The sequence below is a fragment of the Mandrillus leucophaeus genome, unplaced genomic scaffold, assembly GCF_000951045.1.
Source record: "Mandrillus leucophaeus isolate KB7577 unplaced genomic scaffold, Mleu.le_1.0 Scaffold173, whole genome shotgun sequence".
NCBI lineage: Eukaryota > Metazoa > Chordata > Mammalia > Primates > Cercopithecidae > Mandrillus > Mandrillus leucophaeus.
The window spans coordinates 4,637,122-4,658,070 of NW_012101732.1; the positions used below are offsets into that span (position 1 = coordinate 4,637,122).

A 20,949-nucleotide genomic window follows, 5' to 3' on the forward strand; every position below is an offset into this window, starting at 1 on the left:
AGGCAGATGGATCACCTGAGGTCAGGAGTTCGAGACCAGCATGACCAGCATGGAGAAACCCAGTCTCTATTAAAAATACAAAATTATCCAGGCATGGTGGCGCAAGCCTGTAATCCCAGCTACTCGGGAGGCTGAGGCAGGAGAATTGCTTGAACTCAGGAGGCAGAGGTTGCAGTGAGCCAAGATCGTGCCATTGCACTGGGCAACGATAGTGAAACTCCGTCTCAAAAAAAAAAAAAAAATGGAAATAACTCCTATCACTGAAGGGTTTAGCTTAGGGTCAGATTAGGAGAAAGAAAGAGAGAAGAATCAGAATATTTACTGTCACATGTATGTCAGGCTCTGTGTTTTTTACTTATTGAGTACCAACTGTTCTTTCTATATGTTTTCTCATTTGATCTTGGTAATCATCAAAGGTATAGAAAACATAGTGTATGTTTAACAGATGAAGACCTGTCCAAGAATACACATGGTGTAGCCAGTATTAAAAACCAAGACTAAGTGGAACAAAAGTCTGTACTCTATGCCAAGGAGAAATGCGATAAGGCCCATCTAAGTGATTATATCACACATAGTAAAACTGGTAAGTGTATACAAAAACTGTATACAAGATGCTTTAATAGTCCATAGAAAATCTGTAATTTACTGAAGGTTCTTGGGAGACGTTGTTTATGTTAGACTTGCTAGGAGACATCTAGAATATAGACCTAATGAGCACAAACAAAGTGTATACACAGAGCATAATTCATTTACTCAGTGTTCACTAACTTAAAACCATCACACAACTCTGAGCTGGGCAAGCAGCCATGGATTTCAAGAGAAGTAGGATATGGTTATTTGTCCTCAAAGACCTCACGTTCAGAGACTGGAGGAGCACTTAAAGGAAAGAGTAATAGTCCTTTTGGCTAGACTACATGGTAAGTAGTAAAGCAGGTAAAGGAGAATAGTAAGACATCAGATGGGACTTCTTAGCGGGGTTGAAACTTGAAGGGCTACAAAATAGCAAACTAATGAAACAACCGTTTGCGTACTTAATTTGGTTGCCAGTTACATCTCAGAGGGAAAAAATCATAACATCAAGATCTTTGCAATACATGTAAAATGCATTAAATAGTAATTTAACATATAGCTTTGCACAGTGAAGTTATTTCTAGCAGATGGCTTATGGTAATAACGTTTTGATACATACAGTGAAGGAAAAACCCTGTTGAACACAAATGTATTCACAAATGCCTCTGTATACTGAACTACAACAATATTATTTTGATGTACTATTTATGCTTTATTCTAATTGACTGTGAATTAAACATAAGATTTTTCTGATTGAATTTGGAAGATGTGGTGTTAATGTTTTTGTTTTGTCATTTTTTTAAAGGTTGAATCATAGAAAGCTGTTAAATTAAAGAATAGTGATTAGGCCCGAACCCAGACATTTATGAGTAATTTGGAAAAAGATTCAAGAAGTGGAAGACTGAAGTTTCAGAGTTTAAAGAGTCACAGATAAGACATCGGTAACAATGATTAGAGATAAAGAGAAAAGAAAACCACCATAGCTGGCATCTCTCAAGGGTTCAACCGAAAGAGACAGAGAGAAGGCAACTTCACTAAAAGTAGGATTTCTCAGTGCCAAAATTCTACATAGAGCTCTCTTAACTTTTGTATATTACTGCAATATTCCATACAATTTCTGCTATGTACCTTGCCTAATTCCACTTAAAAATTCATGCATTGTTTAAATGTTATCTACTTGTGCAGAAAATAATCACCTCCACTGCTGAGTCTACCTTGCTCTCTCACATGTCTTGTATACTTGAATCCCAGGAAGGAGTTTACCTTCAGAAAACTTAACAAGAAAAATAATTCACTCTAAAATGGACTCTTTATTGTTTATTTGGCTTAATGGAAATGAGCATTCCAAAATAGAGAAGACTCTAAAATGATTCTTGCAGAATTTAACAGAATTTTCACATACTCAATTCTACTAATCTCAACTGATTTCTTGAGACCCTTTCTGAATTAGTGTGGGACCCTTTTGAATTACTGTCCTCTAATGGCCAAGTCAAACTGTAGCCATAACTAGAGTAGAGCAAAGCCATCACCAAGAATAAAATGTTTTTCACCTTCTCTAAACTCCTATAGCATTTTATTGCATTATCTGATATGTTGTCATTTTAACACTATGACTCCCACTTGTACAAGACTCTTCAGAGAGTGGCAGTATCTACAGATTCTGGACTGACACCATAATCTCGTAAGAACAGAAACTGACCAAACAGGTTAGCTATACTGTAAACATACAGTATCAGTTCCCTGTTGTATCAACTCTTAAGTGTTATCAAAACATAAATATGTTTTGCTTAAAATTTATTTTCGCATATTTTACAGAAACCTAAAATGGGAATTATTACCAGTGAATTCTTATTCTGGCTCACATTGTTAACTGTTTTACAGGGGCAGGTCTGGACTCACCCACTAGATCAGGAGACTGAATTCCCTGAGGCTGCCTGCAAAATGTTATGTGCTTGGTGTACATGTGTATAGGTATTCTTTTGAGGTGAGAATTTCCAAGTTAATTAGATTTTCAAAGTGGTCCACATTCACAAAACCAGAAACTTTTGAAAGGCAAGATCATTTATTAACTCAAACTGTCAGAGCTTCATTATCCTAGGATAAAAGAGGGAAGCAATGGTGGGCATGCAGCTATGCCAAAAATATAATCTGACGGATTAATTTTAAAAAATTCTTTGCATTCAACGTAGGAACATTAATACAACTAAACATCATTTGCATTTAAGGAATTCATTCTGATTTATATTCTAATTTGAAATATATATCCAGATTTTTATCTGTATTGATAAAAAAAAAAAAGTCAACCATGAGAAAATGACAAGGGAAATTAACTGATACAACCTAGAATCTCCTGAACTTAAGTCAAAATAGAGTTGATAACTACCTCAACGACAGGTTGCAATCCACCAAGCAGGGCCAGAATATGTTGACAAATGCCCTATAGACCATGAGAATTCACGAAAAGATTTAGGATTTAACTAATCATTTGAATAAGCACCATACCAATCAAAATGGCAACATCTTTTTATAAACTGCCTCAATAAGTTATTCCAATTATGCATTTTAAGTAGTCATTTTCTTGTTTATATGGATAAGCCAATAGGATGTCTAATTCATGTAAATTTAGAAATTGACAGTTCCTCATTCATTTCATTTATTCAACAAAGAAAAAGAATCAAGTACGTTAACATAATTCAACATAATGATAGCAGTATAATAAAGACATGACAGCATACAGAAAGAGTATCTGAACAAGGATGCTCTCTTGGACAAAGTACTTCTTTATGTTTTAAAGGATAGCATGTATGAAATACACCTAAAATATGACTTAAACATAACTAAAATATTAGCAGAATCCTAGGGATCTAGGATTAATAATTCAAAATAGTTTTGTGAATAAGAACTTCATCTATAACTATGGTAGTCATAAAAAATGACTAAAAGATTAGAAGAACTAGAAAATAGAAGGGTAAGAGCTGTCTTACATCTAATTATTAGTAAGAGGATTATTTGCCAAATAACAAAAATTAACACAGAATGCAACCCAAAGCAAACAAAATATTCTTGTATCCTAGTTACCCTTTAAAATTTTTAATTTCCTGGAAGCACTTTAAATTTACATTAAGCTTTATAATTTTCAAAAATGTTTTCTCATTCACCCATTGATTATAACTGCAGCAATGATATCACCTACTACAATTACAGTATTTTAAATTCAGCACTTTCAGATACTGCATGTTCATTTGCTTCATACTTTAAAAACAATAAACTGAAAACAAAACTCTCTTCATTAATTCAAACTCAGTATTTCACAATGCAATGTTAATACAAAATAGTCTAAAATTTCAAATCATTCAGATGACAGCTTATAGGTCAAAACCATATCTTCTCCAACACTGAAGTGTAAGAATCTCATCATATTATTTCTCAGGTCTTTTCATACCTATTGATCCCCATAATACACATATGGCATGAGCTGATAGTTCACCCTGCTTCCTACTTGTCCACAACTTTTACAACAAAGAGAAGAACAGAATTAGCTATGTCTTCTCTTTTAGAACCTTGTGACAGTACTTTGCAAATTAATGTTTCACTTCAGGTCACTGTATTTAAGTTCCTGTTCCACTCTCCTCCCAACCCCCACCCAGCACCTGAATCCTGCCATGCCTATATTCACTCACATTGTCAGTTCTAACCAAATCAAAACACCTGTACCATATCCTTTGTACTCACTACCTTCTCCCACCACAAGCATCCATTAGACCACAGAGAATTTCTTTCCTACTCCACTAAAACATGATCTTTCTGTCATGAGAATTGGACTCAAAGTTTATGCACTTCATACAGCTTTTTCAAGTTACAACTATTGTTACTTAATTGTGCTAGCGAAACTCAAAATCGAGCAGGTTGCAATCAGCCAGTTATATTTCTTAACATTTAGCACTTTAAAAAAACTTTACTACAGACAGTTATATTTGTTTATATGCCTACTGATTAAAGTCTGATGAATTTACATTGATTCCTCCTGCATTTGACTGCACCTTCTTAAAATAATGAACGCTCATGTTACTGTTATGATTAAAATTAATGTTTAAGTGCCTACCATGTGGCATATAACATGCATTATTTTGCTTAAATCCTCAAAGAACCCTTTAAATGAAGTACTAATACTGTTACCAGTTTTTAAAGGGAGGTCATGGAGGCTCTGAAAGATTCAGTAACTTGCTCATGTTAAAACAGGTAATGAATGGTGGATCCTTGAACTGAGGTATTCCTGTCCATGCAGACTATGCATTCAATCATTACAGATTCTGCATCTTGCAACTGATGATTTTCAGTTCTTATTACATTTATGGCAGTGCTTCAGTATAGGGGATGCTTACCAATTAAAAACAGATAAAACAATATAAAAATCAAATTATTTTATCTATTTATTTTTTCTTAAAATTTTAATTTTAATCTCTCATATACAAACAACATGCCTAAAGTTGGTTTTGTTAGACCAAAGAGTATGGAAAATAATTGTACAAAATAAATATCCTCCATGCATAAAATTACTAAGCAAAGATAAAAGGCTCTTCTGTTTTATTAAAATTTCTCAAAACAAAAGGGTACAACATCTCAACTATGACTAAGTATGAAACATCACATTATTAAAATTAAATAATTGGAGTAAACAAAGTAGCTTAACTTTCATCACGTTTGAAACTCATAAATTTTAAAATTAAGAGGAAATCTAGGATATATGTTACAGAACAAAGGAAAACAAAAAGTGACTTTAAAAATAAATTAAATTTGCTAATCTAGGTTAACAAATAAAATCTTATGTTTAGTTTTCAATCCAAAAGTCACAATGCATTTGCCATTATTTTCTGCAATGATAACTAGGTTATTTCAAGATATCCCAAAACTTTTGTGTTCATTCATCCTTTTTAAACCCAACAAAATTCAATAATGCTGGGTACCTTTTATGAGTAAGTTACTATGTTAAGGCCTTGAAGATACACCATTTCATATAAGTAGTTTATACTTCAGTACCCTCGCTAATCATGATGTACCAGAAATACGTTTATTTCTAATTGATGGTAACTTTTTTGACAATAAGAAAACAGACTTTCAAGATACTCTGAATATTAAGTAAATATCTATATTCTTCCTTCAACTTTACTGCAACAATCCTCCCAAAGTTGAGGTAATTATAACTACTGAAATAACATAATACTTGCATACCAATTTCTAATTTAATAAGAAGTATATTCTTATGTGCTGACTAATGATCTGTAGCAAGAAATGATAGGGAGTGGTCAACACTTCTTTAAAATACACAGTTACAGTAAAAATACTAAAAAACTGGGACCTTAATGAGGAACAGCAGAACTAAGCTGCCTTTTCAATATTCCGTTAATTTCTTTTAAAAATTGTACTACTGATATTCAAAACTTAAAATTAAAACTAGTATTTTCTCCCTCAGCTTAAATCACTTAAAACCAAAATTAAAAACATAAGCATCTGCAGATGCCATTTCTGTCTACTCAGCAAAACTAGAATTGCAAAACATTCTTTTTAGTAGAGTTAACTACCACAAAAGATAAACTGTTTCCCAGCTAGTGGCTTTAATCAACCCCCAACTAAAAACCAAACCATTATCTAATGTGATGTGACAGGGTGAAATCTCGTAACACATACATTCGGCAGGAATGATGTAACAAATAGGGAGCTGGATGTGTGTCATATGTGATGGCTGGACTTCAACCAAATGTCAGAAAAGCAAATAAAACGGTCTTTTCTCTTGTTCCAACCCTTACCACTATATGATCACACACACAAAAAGCACAGCACAGTAAGCCTGCGATTCCTGGACTTTACCCTCATTATAAATGTATGAAGGAGGCTAAGAAATCATCAGGTTGGAGGTTTGATTCTAAAGTAAACTTAGGAGGAAAGCTCTCTAGGACAGATAAACTTGAAATTTACCTACCTTGCTCAAGCCCTCTAATTCCAATGAAAAGGAGTGGCATAGGCTTGCCGGACTTTCAGGGCCCTTCTAGATGCCAGACATACACTCACTACTACAATCGATCAGAAACTACGGTGGTCCATGAACACTGAGCCCATTTAGTTAACTGGGGCTCAAAGCTTTAGGAAATCTATGTGAGACAATGGGCTGTAGTGGAGAGATCATTATATTGGGAGCCAAAAGGTTTCATGTCCAATATAGTTATACCCCAAATAGCTCAAACCTCTCCATTTTTTTTCCAAATTATGTTCAGTTTTCTACATTTTTCTCATTTTCTCCTCTCCATAGGTAGTTCAAAACTGCTCGCCAGCAGTTTTGAACTACCTATGACTTTTTGACTGTCTTACCTCCGCCTCAAGTTTGTGTTATTTACCCATCTAAAAGTGTGATTTAAAAAAAAAAAAAAAACAAACAAAAAAAAAAACCTGTCATTCCTGAATAGGTGAAAATCAATAAAAAGAAATTGAGTTTGGAATTCAATGGCACCTGAAAGATCATCTAAAATGTAAGACTTTCATTTTAAGGTCATTAAAGCAGAGAAATACCTCTCCAAAATCACTAGTTCATGGCAAAACAGCACTTAAAACCCATATTTTATGACTTCCAGTTTAATTTATTTTTTCTAACACTTTTGTTTTTCAAAAAAACTAGGATAAGCAGAAAAAGCTTATAAATCAGAAAAAGTTCTATAAACAATGAATTAACATAAAAAAAGAACACTAGAGCAAGAACTACCTGAAACCAGGTGTGTGTTCAAATAAATAAATCTTCTCTATCCCTATTTCTAATCATGCTTTTCACATTTGTGGAGGGGTACAGGGAAGCTTTCTTATATTTAGCATTGTTCAAAGGAATTTATGGGGCTCTCTTTTGTGGAAATTTTAAAATAGAAGTAAAATGTTTGTGTACTGGTACAGACCTGCTTGATAATTAAACTCGATGATTCACTTTGATCTTAAGATTCAAAATTTGTGACTAAATGTAAATTATCTCAGACTTTTTAAACAAAACTTACAGATTTCAATTGAATTGTCTGCAAGAAGGGTCCTTAAGCTGGAGGGCATGTGTAAGTTTTCTATGAACTTATGATCATAGTATATAATTCATTTATTTTGGTGTATACATACAACTGTATATTTTTTCTGAGTCCACGGCTGGCATTGGTTTTCAAAGATAATGAGTCAAAATAATAATCATTACTTTCCATGTATAGACAAATGGAAAGAATCCCAAATTACAAAAAGACAAAAATTGCATGCATTTTATATTAGCAAAAGAACCTCTGTTTTTGAAGTATTCACCTAGTGTTCCTACAATGCTGTATTTGATCTACGTGTTACATTTTAGGACCATTCTCCTACTCTAAATATAGATGACCCAACTTTCTCTAGCAGTATTTTCCTTTGAATAGTTAAATCTAATTAGAAAAAAAGTAACTTTTTATTCAGAAAATGTGTACCTTTATTTAAATTAACAAGTATTTGTACTTGCTATATTGCAAATTTCCTTAATTCTCCTATACTATTAAAATTCTGTTCACGAACATCTTAAAAACTCACATTTGCAAATGTTTCACACAGTTCAAAAAACTCCGAATGTGTGAAAACAGCATTTGCCAATTCAAATTTATACTGTTCTATTAAACTCTGATACTTGGAGTTATCTCCATAATTTTTAATCTTTCATATTTCCTTTTCTTTAGATTTAGAAGAGAATTAAATAGAAATATTCCAAAAGAGTCCCAGGAGCATAACTCATCTGAATGTTTTAAATTGACTCTACATTTCAAATTTATTTTAAGATTAACACCAGAGCATGTTATTTAATCTCTTGTGTTTTCGTAACAATCGCTTACTGTAGAATAACTATTTTAATTTCAATCAGAAAACAGGAGTTAAATCAGTAGTCAATACCAGTGTGATTTTATCACTTTTCTTACTAAACAATATTCAGAATGATTAGATACTTTAATACTTGCAAGCAAACTCTGTAAAACTCTGTGGAAACATGAGGATTTTATTATCACTTCAAAAAGACTGTCTACAACTTTGGAAGGACAAGACAGATGGAAGAACTGCTTGAGCCCATGAGTTCGAGACCAGCCCGGGCAACATAGAGAGACACCTTTCTCTACAAAAAAAAAAAAAAAAAGAAAAGGAAAATCAGCAGGTTACTATGGCATATGCCTGTAATCCCAGCTACTTGGGAGGCTGAAGCAGGAGGATGGTTTGAGCCTCGGGAGGTAAAGGCTGCAGGCTGTGGCAAGTCATGATCTCGTGACAGCACTGCAGCCTGGGCGACAGTAAGACCCTATCTCAAAAAAAAAAGGAAAAAGAAAAAAATGTCATCAGCTTGTTGCAATGACATGTTTTGCCTTCTATGGTTCCAAGTCACTCTCCTGTCAACTAAAGCTACATTTAAAAACTTAATCACTTAACTCTTCAGATCCCCAAAGATTTACTTTTCTATTCTCCCTCTCCCCGGCATTTACCTCAATGCTTTATGATTATGTACCAATCTGCAGAATTTAAAGTAATATATAATTTTATTTGAACCTTAAAAACCAATCTCTAAATAAAAGCCAGTAATGCTGCTTCCATATTACTGCTAAGGAAACCAAGTTAAAGGACTTACCCATATTTATAGGATTAATAAGTAACAGTCTAAATTTAAACCACCCGCTTACAGTGTCTTCAATATAACTTCAACTCTCAACTTTCTCCTTCCCCAAATATACTTCTGTATCAACACGCCTATACTCATTTTTATTCTTATGATGTTACTACCTCCCAGAATTTATAAAACCGAATACCAAGGTTTGGATGCACAGAGTTTGTTGTGAAAAACATGATGAAAATAAGATAAAAAAATAGTTGACTGTGCTAGCTGTAAATATTAGCATGTCAAAGTCTTTATGCAGATGACTGAAAAAGTTAAAAGAAAATGTTTTTAAAATATTGTAAAGCTATAATATTTTAAAAAATTAAAACAGCTCACACCACTCAGGAGTTATGTTTGGTCAGTGTAGGGGAGATCCAATTATCAAAAAGCAAATACTGGGACTAAGATGAGTGACCTCCTGATGGCCTGTCTCTTATACACATCTAGATGTGTATAAGAGACAGATCTACTTGTGCAGAAAATAATCACCTCCACTGCTGAGTCTACCTTGCTCTCTCACATGTCTTGTATACTTGAATCCCAGGAAGGAGTTTACCTTGGCTGAGGCAGGCAGATCGCAAGGTAAAGAGATGGACACCACCCTGGTCAACATGGTGAAACCCTATCTCTTCTAAAAATAAAAAAAAAATTAGCTGGGCATGGTGGTGCGTGCCTGTAGTCCCAGCTACTCGGGAGGCCGAGGCAGGGGAATCGCCTGAACCTGGGAGGTGGAGGTTGCAGCGAGCGGAGGTTGCAGTGAGCCGAGATCGCACCACTGAATTCCAGACTGGCGAAAGAGTGAGACTCTGTCTCAAAAAAAAAAATAAAATAAAATAAAATAAAAATAAATAAATCACTACTTAAAAAGGTACAATGTTGTCTTTCTGATCTTTAAGAATTATGTGATACAGTTTGTTCAAGCAATAATAACATACTTTTCCTGAGAAACACAGATTGAGTCTTCCTGTTAAATCAAATCTACACCAAAGCTAAAAGTGAGAGCTTAACTTCAGATTATTTCCACCTACTAAATTTAGAGTTTATCCTTTTATGTCTAGACACATACCAGAAACTATTTTCCTTTTTTATATATGAGAAACCAGCCAGGAGTGCACTTTGGGAGGCTGAGGTGGGAGGATCATTTGAGGCCAGGAATTCCAGACCAGCCTGGGCAATACAGTGACACTTCATCTCTACAAAAAAAATCTTTTTTTTAATTAGCCCAGACTTGTGGTGCACACCTGTAGTTCCAGCTACTCAAGAGGCTGAGGTGAGAGGATAGCTTGAGCCCAGGAGGTAGAGGTTGTAGTGAGCCAAGATCATGCCACTGCACTCCAGCCTGGGTGACAGAGCAAGACTCTGTCTCAAAAAAAAAAAAGCAAGAAAAACCTTTAATAGGCATTTTAGGTTCTTCACTTGCACCACTTTCCTTTTGCACTTCTCTTCAAAAGGTAATTTATCAACATGTGATAAGTTAGTTTCTCAGTAATATACTGCTTATTGTAAATGTTTTGAGTATAGAGACAGTAAGCAAGATTTACATTCCTGCTGCTCCCTATCCAATGCCTATAATAGTTCAAACTACATTTATCTCAAAGATGACTCAATACTTTTCAAAAAGAATTGAATAAATTTGGAAGACTAAGCATTCAATATGGATGCAAAAAATAGAATATGAAAGAAGGGAGAGAAGAGTGGGAGAAGAGGGAGAAAAGAATTTCGGTGTACTTTCAATGATTAACTATAATATTTTGCTTCTCACAAGAATGTCAGTTTCTCGTCAATCAAATAATCCTATAATTTTACTTAATATTAATGCAAAAATTTATAGAATTTCCATGAAATGTAAAATGGTCATTTATAAATGTAATAATATGAAGAACTGTTTATTATCCCATTTATAAATAAGATCTGTTAAGAGCAGTAATCTCATAGAACTTTTGTGTCCCATATAAAATTCAATGTATCTTAGTAATTAAATAGTTGGTCCAATAGCACACCACCTAATACTAAATTTAAGGGGCAGCTAAGCCTAACTAGTTCTTGAAACTACTGACATTAATAAGCAAAATAACAATGAGAAAAATATTTTTGTAAATTACCTAGAATACATACATATGATATTCTTAATCCTTTTTAAATTAAGGAGCCACCTGAAACAGAATGCCAAAATCTTTATATAAATCAGCTTATAAAAACAAAACTGGCAACAAGTTTCAGTGATATGTGATTATTCTGGCGAACGCTTATTTCCATTATAGAGAACTATTATTACCAGGGTTATTAAAATTAAATCTAAACTCCATCAGTGAGTACATTTGCATGACACTACTCAAATAAGCACATATGAATTTTGTGGCAAGAAGATACAACTTTCATTTGTTCTCTGAAATTCCAAGTATTCTAAAAACACAGAATACTCTAAAAGTACATTCAAGCATGGTTTTAAAAGTTCTTTTTTGTAGTTTTTTGAACTACTGGATCATAAATTTAACAGCTCCTAAGTTAGAAAACATTTTACTACCAAAAGAAAATTTCTCACTAATATCAAAGTTATATTAATAACCCTGAAAATTACTGACAGAATAAACTATGTGTTTCTCCAAAACTGGAAGCTAGTTCAACTGCAACACTGTCAGTTGGGAAGCCTAATATATTAATATGAATTAACTAAGTCACAAAGTCAATAACTTAAAAAATAAATATATCACTTAAGAGTAACGTCAAAGAAGTAACAAGTATTATTTCTTACACCCTTGTATCACACAGAGATTCAGTAGTATGCCTTTGGAGTAAAAAGCTTCTCTTGGTCAAATGAGAACCAAGATAGCCAAGTGCTGCCTCAACTAGCATTTTTTGTTGCATGTTCTAATGCTGAGTTCTCAATCATTTTTACCGCCACCCACCCTCATTCCAGTTGTCATTTGGCAAGGTCTGGAGACATTTTGATCGTCACTACTGGGAGAGATGCTACTGCCTAATTTCCCAGGTGCTTCCCAAACCCCTCCTGAGAACTACCATGTACATTCTTTACCTAGTGACAGTATCAATTAACCCCCCTATCTCAAATTGTAGCTTCAAACTGTCCTAAAGCGGAGCTCAAAACAATAGGTCATTAAGCTGGGGTCAGAGATATGTGCCAAGCTCTAACGCCAGATGTTAAGAGAGAGAAACCCTAGCCTGGTCTATACAGTCAAATATCATGACTAAACAAGATTTCTCTGCCTGCCATCGCCAACTCAGGAAGTTGACTTAATACAAATCAATCAAAAGTAAATCTACAAAATGCCCACTATGGTTTTAAATGAGAGAAAATGTCAAAAAGTCTGGGAAACTCCAAGACCAGATAAACAAGAGCTCGCATCAAAATAAATGGGCTTCAAGAGGAACAAAGGCAGCATCCCTCCCAGAAGCGGAACCCCTCTAATGCCCCTCTCAGGTTAGGAGCCTGCGAATGGCAACAAAAAGACATCTGCCAAGACAGCAGAATGAGGGGCCACTTAACCCAAATGAGGAACACACTCCTTAGGAGAAAGGAGAATCCTCCTCATTCCTACTCTGGCCCAGGGACCCCTACGTGTAGCTTCTCCTTCTGTCCTTTCCAGATGGTAGTTTTATACCAATTCATCAATTTTTCCTAACCACTGTATAAAGGCTATGTTGGGAGGTGTTTACATATACCACTTACCACGATGGCCAGAATAGTGGGAGACACATAGTTCTGAAAGGACAGCCTATTGTGCACTGGAGAGAGTAACAACGTGCCTTTAGGTTACGGCCCTCCAGGGAAAATAGGAGGTTAAGTGTGATTTTGGTTTTAGGTGAGATAATGAATAGTGGAGATGTTTTTGAAAGTGTTCACTATGAAAAAATGCTATGCTAACCATTAATATACTCTGTAGTTTGAAAGACTACCACTGACATACCAAAAATACCAATTTAAAACAAAATTTATCCAAAACTTGAGAAGTTGGTTCTCTGGATTACTCCTCTCTCTACTTCCACCAATATAGCTCATGTGAGGTATATATGAGGTATACATAAACCTCACACTCTAGACAATTATTTTCATTTCTCAAACACCAAAAATGATTGTACTAAATAATTTAGTCAGTTGACTAAAAATAGTTTTTAAATGCTAAACTGAAAAAGCCTAAAGAGTAGGAAAACTAAAAAACAACGTATGTGTAATCAAAATGTGAATACACTGATGTTTCTGCTACCATCAGTGGAATTTACTGTCTTAATTAACACATGTAAGGCTACAGATATTGTGATATTTAGGTGAAAGTTCTATATTTTCCATACCATTTTTGTAAGTAGTCCAGTGCCTCCAAACGAGCACCAATCTCAAAAGTGATTCCAGGGCGATTTGGGGGCTTTTTACTCATCTTGAGATCCTATTCTTCAGTATTCTCTTTTCACTACCTCAAGAGAAAGAAAAAAGTTAGATTCCGATGCAGAAAATGCATAGGAAGTAGAGTATAAGGGAACAGGTAAAATTAAATTTAAACAGAATTTCTAAAACAATACATGGGAATATAAAATACTTGCCAAATTGTTAAGAAATCTGAAGGAGTATTACCAACATCTCTATATAAAGTTCTGTGCAATCTGCAGGCAATCTTGATAATGACTTAAGAAAAAGAACAAGAAAACATAACTATCTAAAAAGAATGAATAAATGGACTGTTAAAAATTGTTAATAGCTAAAAATGCTTTATATTTTAGCTTGAAGATACCCAAGAAAATTCTCCATGGGGACAGTTGAAAATGCTTTCCTGCCTTTGAAAAATTAAGGCAGCTGAATGTTCTGGAATACGACTACTGAAATTCTTGAGAACAAAATCAATTTTTTAATTTCAACAAATATTTGTTGAGTGCCTCATACTACAAAACATTAGATAAGGCCCTACAGCACACAAAGATGGAGGAAACAGTGGGCACAATCCTCTGCCAGTAAAGATACCACTAATTCCTCTTGGGATTAGGATGTTTCATTACTCATGATCTCCCACCTTGGCAGCATATAATTCAATAATTTTAATTTAACATATAGTGTTACAAAAGAGACTGCTTTCTTATACTTCACATTCAACAAGCAATAATATGCTTTTGTTAACTCTGAGTATTTCTACTATATTTCAATACAGACAGTGTCCACATTGATAATAAAAGTGGTTGTAATGCTAGAACAAAAACTGCAAAGGAGTACCTATGTATCCCTAGGTCGTTCACATGCAAAGTATTACATTTTGGGCCACACTGGCCACCGAGCACATTTGAGGTGGCCTCTTTTTCACTAATGGGTATATGAGGAACATGAATAAATTTTGAGATAACCTAATCAAAACATAACTCATAATTAGAAATGTGAATTGATTGTTACCGGGGCAAGGAGAGATCCCTAAAATGTCCTTCAATATTTGAGATCACTAATGACTATGTTCCCTAGAGTTTAAAACGAAAAAAAGAAACACACACACTTGTCATTTTTTATAATGGTTTTGTCACAATTCAAAATAGACAAAACAGAACAGCAAACATAAAATTTCAACTGCTCCCTCTTTTCTCTTTGAAAGAGCCTGATAGATCAGGGAAAAAAATAGCATCAATACGGGCCATGAAAATATGCGAACTCAAATACTCATGGTTGGAGGGGGAGAGTGGGTATCCTCCTGCTATGGCATAAGCAAATATTAAAGCATTAAAATGTTAACAGGGATCTTGCCCAGGGTGTAGGTGGTGCAAAAGAACAAATGTATGAATATTTCTAACAGAGGTCTCGTCAGTGTGCAACATGTAAGGCAGTTACTTAAATGTGTAGAAATCGAATCAACCTTTTCTGCTGTCCGTCACAGGAAGAATTCAGTAAGAGGTAGTAAAGGTACACTAACATCTTCTAGGATCAAACTTACAGCCCATAATTAAGCGATGGATTGAGTAAGTATAATCCCCCACTGACACTTAGGGGTGAAGTACCAGACAAAAACAAGATTTTCCTTTGTCTTAGGTTTGAAGAGGGAAGGATGAAGAGGGACTTGAATTAAGGAACTTTTATAAAGTAAGACAGCCTACTGGGAGTAAAACTTGAAGCAAAAAGAAGGCAGAGAGCACGGAGAGGAATAAAAACAGAAAGGAAAGGAGCAAAGAATGGCAAGAAATAGAACAGTGGAAGTTTTCGGAGATGACAAGTGAGAGAGAAGAAGAAATGAGCAAGAAGACATAGAGACGGATAACGTAAAGCAATGGTCAGAGAATGACCGCCAGGCCAAAAAAGGTGAGGAGGTGAAGCCAGAGAGGGGTGGCAAGCGACAGGCAGGAAAGGCTGAGACCGGGCTGGCAGGGAGCTGGAGAAGCCTCCAGGTTTGACAGCCATCCGGCCCTCGGCAGGGGGGTAAGGAAGGGAGGGGAAGGGGGAGCGGCGGCGCCCAGACAATAGGGCCGGCGAGTTACGGGGAGGGAGGCAGGAGGGGAGCGGGCCGGAGAGAGAGACACCAGAATGGGGCCGTCCCGGGCGGCCTGGCGGTGGCCAGGCGGCCTCCCGGCTCAGCCGCCGCCGCCTCTTACCGACTCGGCCTCCTCTCTGCACAGCAGCCGGGCCGTCCGGGGCCGAGCTGGGGTACGAGCAGGGCGGCCAGCCCGGGCCTCTGCCTCTGCCTCCGCCCAGGCAGCGGCCGGGGAGGGAGCAGGAGCGGAGCGAGCTGGGGCCGCAGCGCCGGATCGGCCCAAGGTTTCGCGGGAGGGAGCTGGGTCCGAGCCCTCAAGCTCGCTCAGGGTCCGCTGCCATCGCCGCCGCCACCGCCTCCGCCGCCGGCCAGCCCTGACGCGACGCCGGGCCCCGGCGACGTCAGCCGCCCGCGACGTGCCGGAAGCGGGCCTGGCCTTGTCACGTGACTCGCGAGGGTTGGGCCCGGGCCGCGCAGCAGATTGGCGGGCCGCCGTGGGAGGCGGGGCTTTGCGGTCGTTGATGGACCGCTAGCGGGCGGGGCTCTGGGTTAGTGGAGGAAAGAACGCGAGCTCTTGGTGCCTATTGGTAGTTGTGAAGTGTTTGACCTTTGAGATTTGAGGACGAAGGGCATTGCTTGTTATTCTTGATTCGTTGGGAACCACGTCCCCCAAACCCCTCTACCCAGGACCCTTGGCAAACTTTTTCAAATGCACTACATGGTTTCTTAGATATCCACCCCATTCCACATCAAGAATAGAGCATGGTTACTGCTACAAAATCAATAAACCTCCCTTGAATGGATACTTTGTGATAGACGCTAGGCTGTAAATATGTCACCTGACAATCACAACTGTACAACTGTGTTACAATTGTATTGCTTTCCAGTCTTGGAGATCTTTACAATACAAAGAAGCATATTACTAAGATGTGTGTGTGCGCTCGCGCTGAGGCACAGCTGAATAACCTTAACCTATGGCTACATTGATATCACTTCCCCGGGACTACACAGCTAATGATAGCAGAACTGCTTTTATTGAATACCTACCCTCCCAAACTCTACTAAGCATAGGAGACAGTATCCCTGCTGTGGGGAGAAACCAATAAGTGAACACACTGAAAATAATATTGAGATGAAACATCTTTTTTCTCTTGCTTTCCACTGTACCACTCTGGCTTTCAAGTGCAACACTGCATACAAATGACACATATTTATCTTGCTTCATAGTGTGGAGTTAAAATAGCAAAGTAACTCTCTTTAAGCTTCAGTTATAGTAAGATTTGGTAAAATAAACAATCTTTTTTTTTAATTCAACAAACATTCATTTAGCACCTACTATATCACTAATAGCTACTGAGCTAGACTGAGCATGGTGATACATAGAAAAGATAGAAATAAGACAGTCTCTAGTGGATATTTGTTGCCCTATTATTTGGTTGCCCGGCATCTCAACTCTCTTTCCATGTTTGAGAAATTTCTCATCATGATTGTCGTTAGTTCAGAACACCAAATACTTGTAGCATCTTCCTTAGGACATGACAGGATTATACTTTCTACCCTCCTTAGAATTATGCATGGCTATTTGATTTGCTTTGGCTGATAAAATGTAATTAGAAGTGAGATTTGTCATGGCCGGTTGGTAATTTTTAACGCCAGCTCACCAAACTTTCTGTCTCTGGCACAGTGTAAAGCGGTGTTCGAGATGATAGCTGCTCTACCATCTGTCTAAAACTGTCTACCAGGTTCTAGACAGATTATAATGAACCAAGGCCTCACTGATAATCTACAACTACTGTGTTGTATAAGGAAAAAATAAATATTTATTATTTTAAGCTATGGAGATTTGGGGGCTGGATTGTTTGTTACACAGCATAATCCTACCCAAACTAAATGATACATCCAACCTTACGTATCTTGGATGCAGAATCAACCTCCCACTAAATAAGATGAAAATATCAGAAACTTATGTTGCCAGTCTCCCTTGCAGCTAAAGTTCTAGTCTCAAGTAAAACTCTCTTACCAATGACTTTGTCGCTAATGATGTTCAAAATAAGGAAACTTTTCTCCTGCATCTGTGGCAGTACCAGTATTCAAGTTTCTGATGGTCAGCCTAGAGTTAAATCTTTCTGAACTCTGGCAGAACCCCTGCTGAATCACAGGCTAGTAAGTGAGAAATAATAAATATCTATTATTATACACCACTAAAAATTTGAGGTTGTTTGCAATTTAAATAAAATACATACATAAAGAATAACACATATTCTGTCCATTCTCCCAACTATTTGTTGAGAATCCACCCTGAAAAGACGATTGTTCCATTTTAATTGGAACTTGACGATGGGTCTTCCAATAATGACACTTGAAAGAAAAAAATTAAAATGAGGTCTTATATAAATGATTCCTGGCTTCAGTGGATTGAATAGGCTTAGTAATCCTCTGTGGAGTTAATACCATCCCCTAGAGGGCACTTTGGAAATGGAGGAAGGTATTTTAGTTGTCTCAGGATTGGGGTCGGGCGCTGCTACTACTTAGTGGGAAGGAACCAGGGCTACTAGACATCCTGAAATTTACAGTGCAGTTCCATACCTTGAAGAATTGCCCCAGGTCATGCATGACTTCTGGATGTTCTTCCAGACATTCATGTAGGTGAAAAATCTGTTTATAATTGTCTGTACCTAAAACTGCATTTCACATGTAAGTTTTCACATATAAGTATTTTTGAAAGGTTTTAATATACATTAAAAATTTCCAGGAATGAAGCAACTATGTAGCGTAAGGGAACACTGACCTTTTTTCCTGAACATTACCAAGAGTCTATCTCATTTTAAAATATCATGCCACCAATGGCTAATTATTCATAGTATTTGAGGCCCTGATAGAACTCACCTATGTCAGTCTGGTTGCGTAGCTGTTACATTTAGGAAAATCTAAATTTAGATACAAGGACGTCACTACTTCATTATATATCTCTGTGAGACATGGCTGAACGTTATGTATTGAAAAATATATATGATTTCTTATGAATTATTTTCATAAAATTTGGTTTTTTATATTATCGTTGTCATATTGGTTTTTAAGTATATATATATAGCTTGGTTATGTTATTTATGAATTTAATGTCAGAAAGTGGAGAGGGTGTGAACATAATACTGACTCTAAAAGGGAGTCTTTTGGACTTATCTCAAGCCTGATAAAACTGACAAAAAATTCATGTAGGATGTCATTTCCTCTTTCAACCACACAGAGTCAAAGGTCAGGATCAGGGTAGGGATACAGGATATACAAAATTCTAGTACTGACTCCCCGGCCATGTAGTGAAGCTATGCATTGCTCCGTCCCTTCTCCTCTCTTCCACCCAGCACACCCTCTTCCAGATGGTTGATGCCCAGCCATCAGTCACTCCATCTCCAAATATAGAAAGAAAGAACTTACAGCTGTGTTTGAGCAGAACTAAACAAGCAGTGGGCAAATTATCTTGAAACAACAGTTGTTAGGCAGAAATCACTGAACTAAATTCCTCCAACATTAAAAATATGAATATGGAACCACAATGTCTCCTGGAATATTTAACAAATGTTTACCTATTTTAAGGTAGAAAAAAAGTTACCACTAAATACCAGATACTTCCTGATTACAAATAAAACACAAGAAAGTTACTTTTTGTGTGTTTACTTAATATTTATAATTAGCATTATTAAAGAAAATCAAAGCAATGCAAGGTTTTTTTGTTTTGTTTTGTTTTGTTTTGTTTTAGGTTAGTTTAGCAGAAATTTAAACGGCTGTGATAGATAACCTCCGTCAAATCTCTTCATTCCAGGTACATAAAAATCTTTGAAAATAGCACTGACATAATTTTCCTCACCTGCCAAAGAGCTCACTTATCTTTTCTCTGTCACCATATCCCTTTATCAACTGAACAGAAGTTATAGTTATTCCAGAATTAATCCCTGGCAATAGGAGCTCTAGGCCATGTATAAACTAACAGAGATGTCATCTCTCCCAATGTTCCCACAGCATTTTTTTCACCTCTCTAATGTATTCCTCACTGTGATTCATAGGTTTACATTCCACTTTCTTAGAATGAGCCAACTCCAAGGATGATAGGGTGTTCCAGATTACTTTAAATGTATTTATATATATGTATAAATAAAGAAACACAATGTTATTGAAGTAAATAATACATACTTATTAATTTATGTACAAAGTACATAATATTCATGTAATATATATTACTTTGATATATATATGTATATATGCATATATGTAAGTTTATGTATTACTCAGTTTACACGTTACTCAGAGCCACATGGATTTCTGAGATTTTTAAAACTTTTAGGCTTGGCAGTAATGATTCTAAGATATCAAAGGCTCTGCTACTAAGGGTCATAAAATAGAAAAAATACGTATGTCTATTTCAGCAAATGCAGCAAGAGAGGCAAAGAACTCTTTTGTGTGTGTGCAGATTACCGTGAAGCAAGAGAGTGAACATAAAATATATCATCCAACCCTGAACACTTTTGAGAATGGAAGGAAGTGCTATTAATAATTACACCAGAATGACAGGTGGATCCCAGACAGTTCCAGACAAACTGAGATATCTGGTCATGACACATAAAGCACGAAGAAATAATCATGAGAAATTAGTGAAGATTTTATAAATAGAAGTACATTAAATATGGAATCCTCTCGTGATACCTCAAAGGATTTTCACATTTCCGATTTAGGACAAAGGATGGTCTCTGCTTCCCGCTGCTATATGATACTTTGCACCTCCCCTGATTTGTATCATTGTTTACTAGTGTCTCTTGCATTAACTATATCTGTATTTCTCAAGCTTTGGTCTGCCAATTATCTGCATTATAGAGATGTGCATACAGCTCAGGGGCACTGTTTTAACAAGACGGTCTGTTAAAATGCAACACTGTTTGATAAAATGCAAGTTCCTGGGCCCTGAATTATATCTTAGGTTTGGGGACTGGAAATCTGCATTTTCAGTAAACTACCCAAAACAATTCATACGTACATGAAAAATTCAGACCCGCAGTGTGTGAGGATTCTTTTTGTAGCATGTAACAGAAAATTTTATGAAAACAGGTATAAGCATAAAGGGAATTTTTCAGTTCGGGGAATTAATAGAAGATAAGGGATAAATCTGCCTTCTGCATCAGTTTGATTTAGTGAAAAATTACAACATCTTTCACTCTACTTCCTAAGGTTTAGCTTGATTCTGGGGATCCCCAATAGCTTAAGATA

General features: G+C 36.3%; 1 protein-coding gene across 4 annotated transcripts in view; it reads right to left on the reverse strand.

Annotated features, from left to right (window-relative positions):
* PHF20L1 (PHD finger protein 20-like 1) overlaps positions 1-16,129 on the reverse strand; it is a 75,092-nt gene extending 58,963 nt beyond the window's left edge. For 2 of the 4 annotated variants that reach the window (XM_011977098.1, XM_011977097.1), the window contains exons 1-2: positions 15,818-16,102; positions 13,556-13,675 (exon numbers count right to left, since the gene is read on the reverse strand). In XM_011977098.1, the coding sequence (XP_011832488.1) occupies positions 13,556-13,638 (83 nt within the window). In that variant the 5' untranslated portion in view covers positions 13,639-13,675; positions 15,818-16,102. Of the gene's footprint in view, positions 1-13,555; positions 13,676-15,817 lie in introns of all 4 variants that reach the window. The other 2 variants (XM_011977096.1, XM_011977099.1) reach the window with 2 other exon arrangements.
* Positions 16,130-20,949: the final 4,820 nt, after the last annotated feature.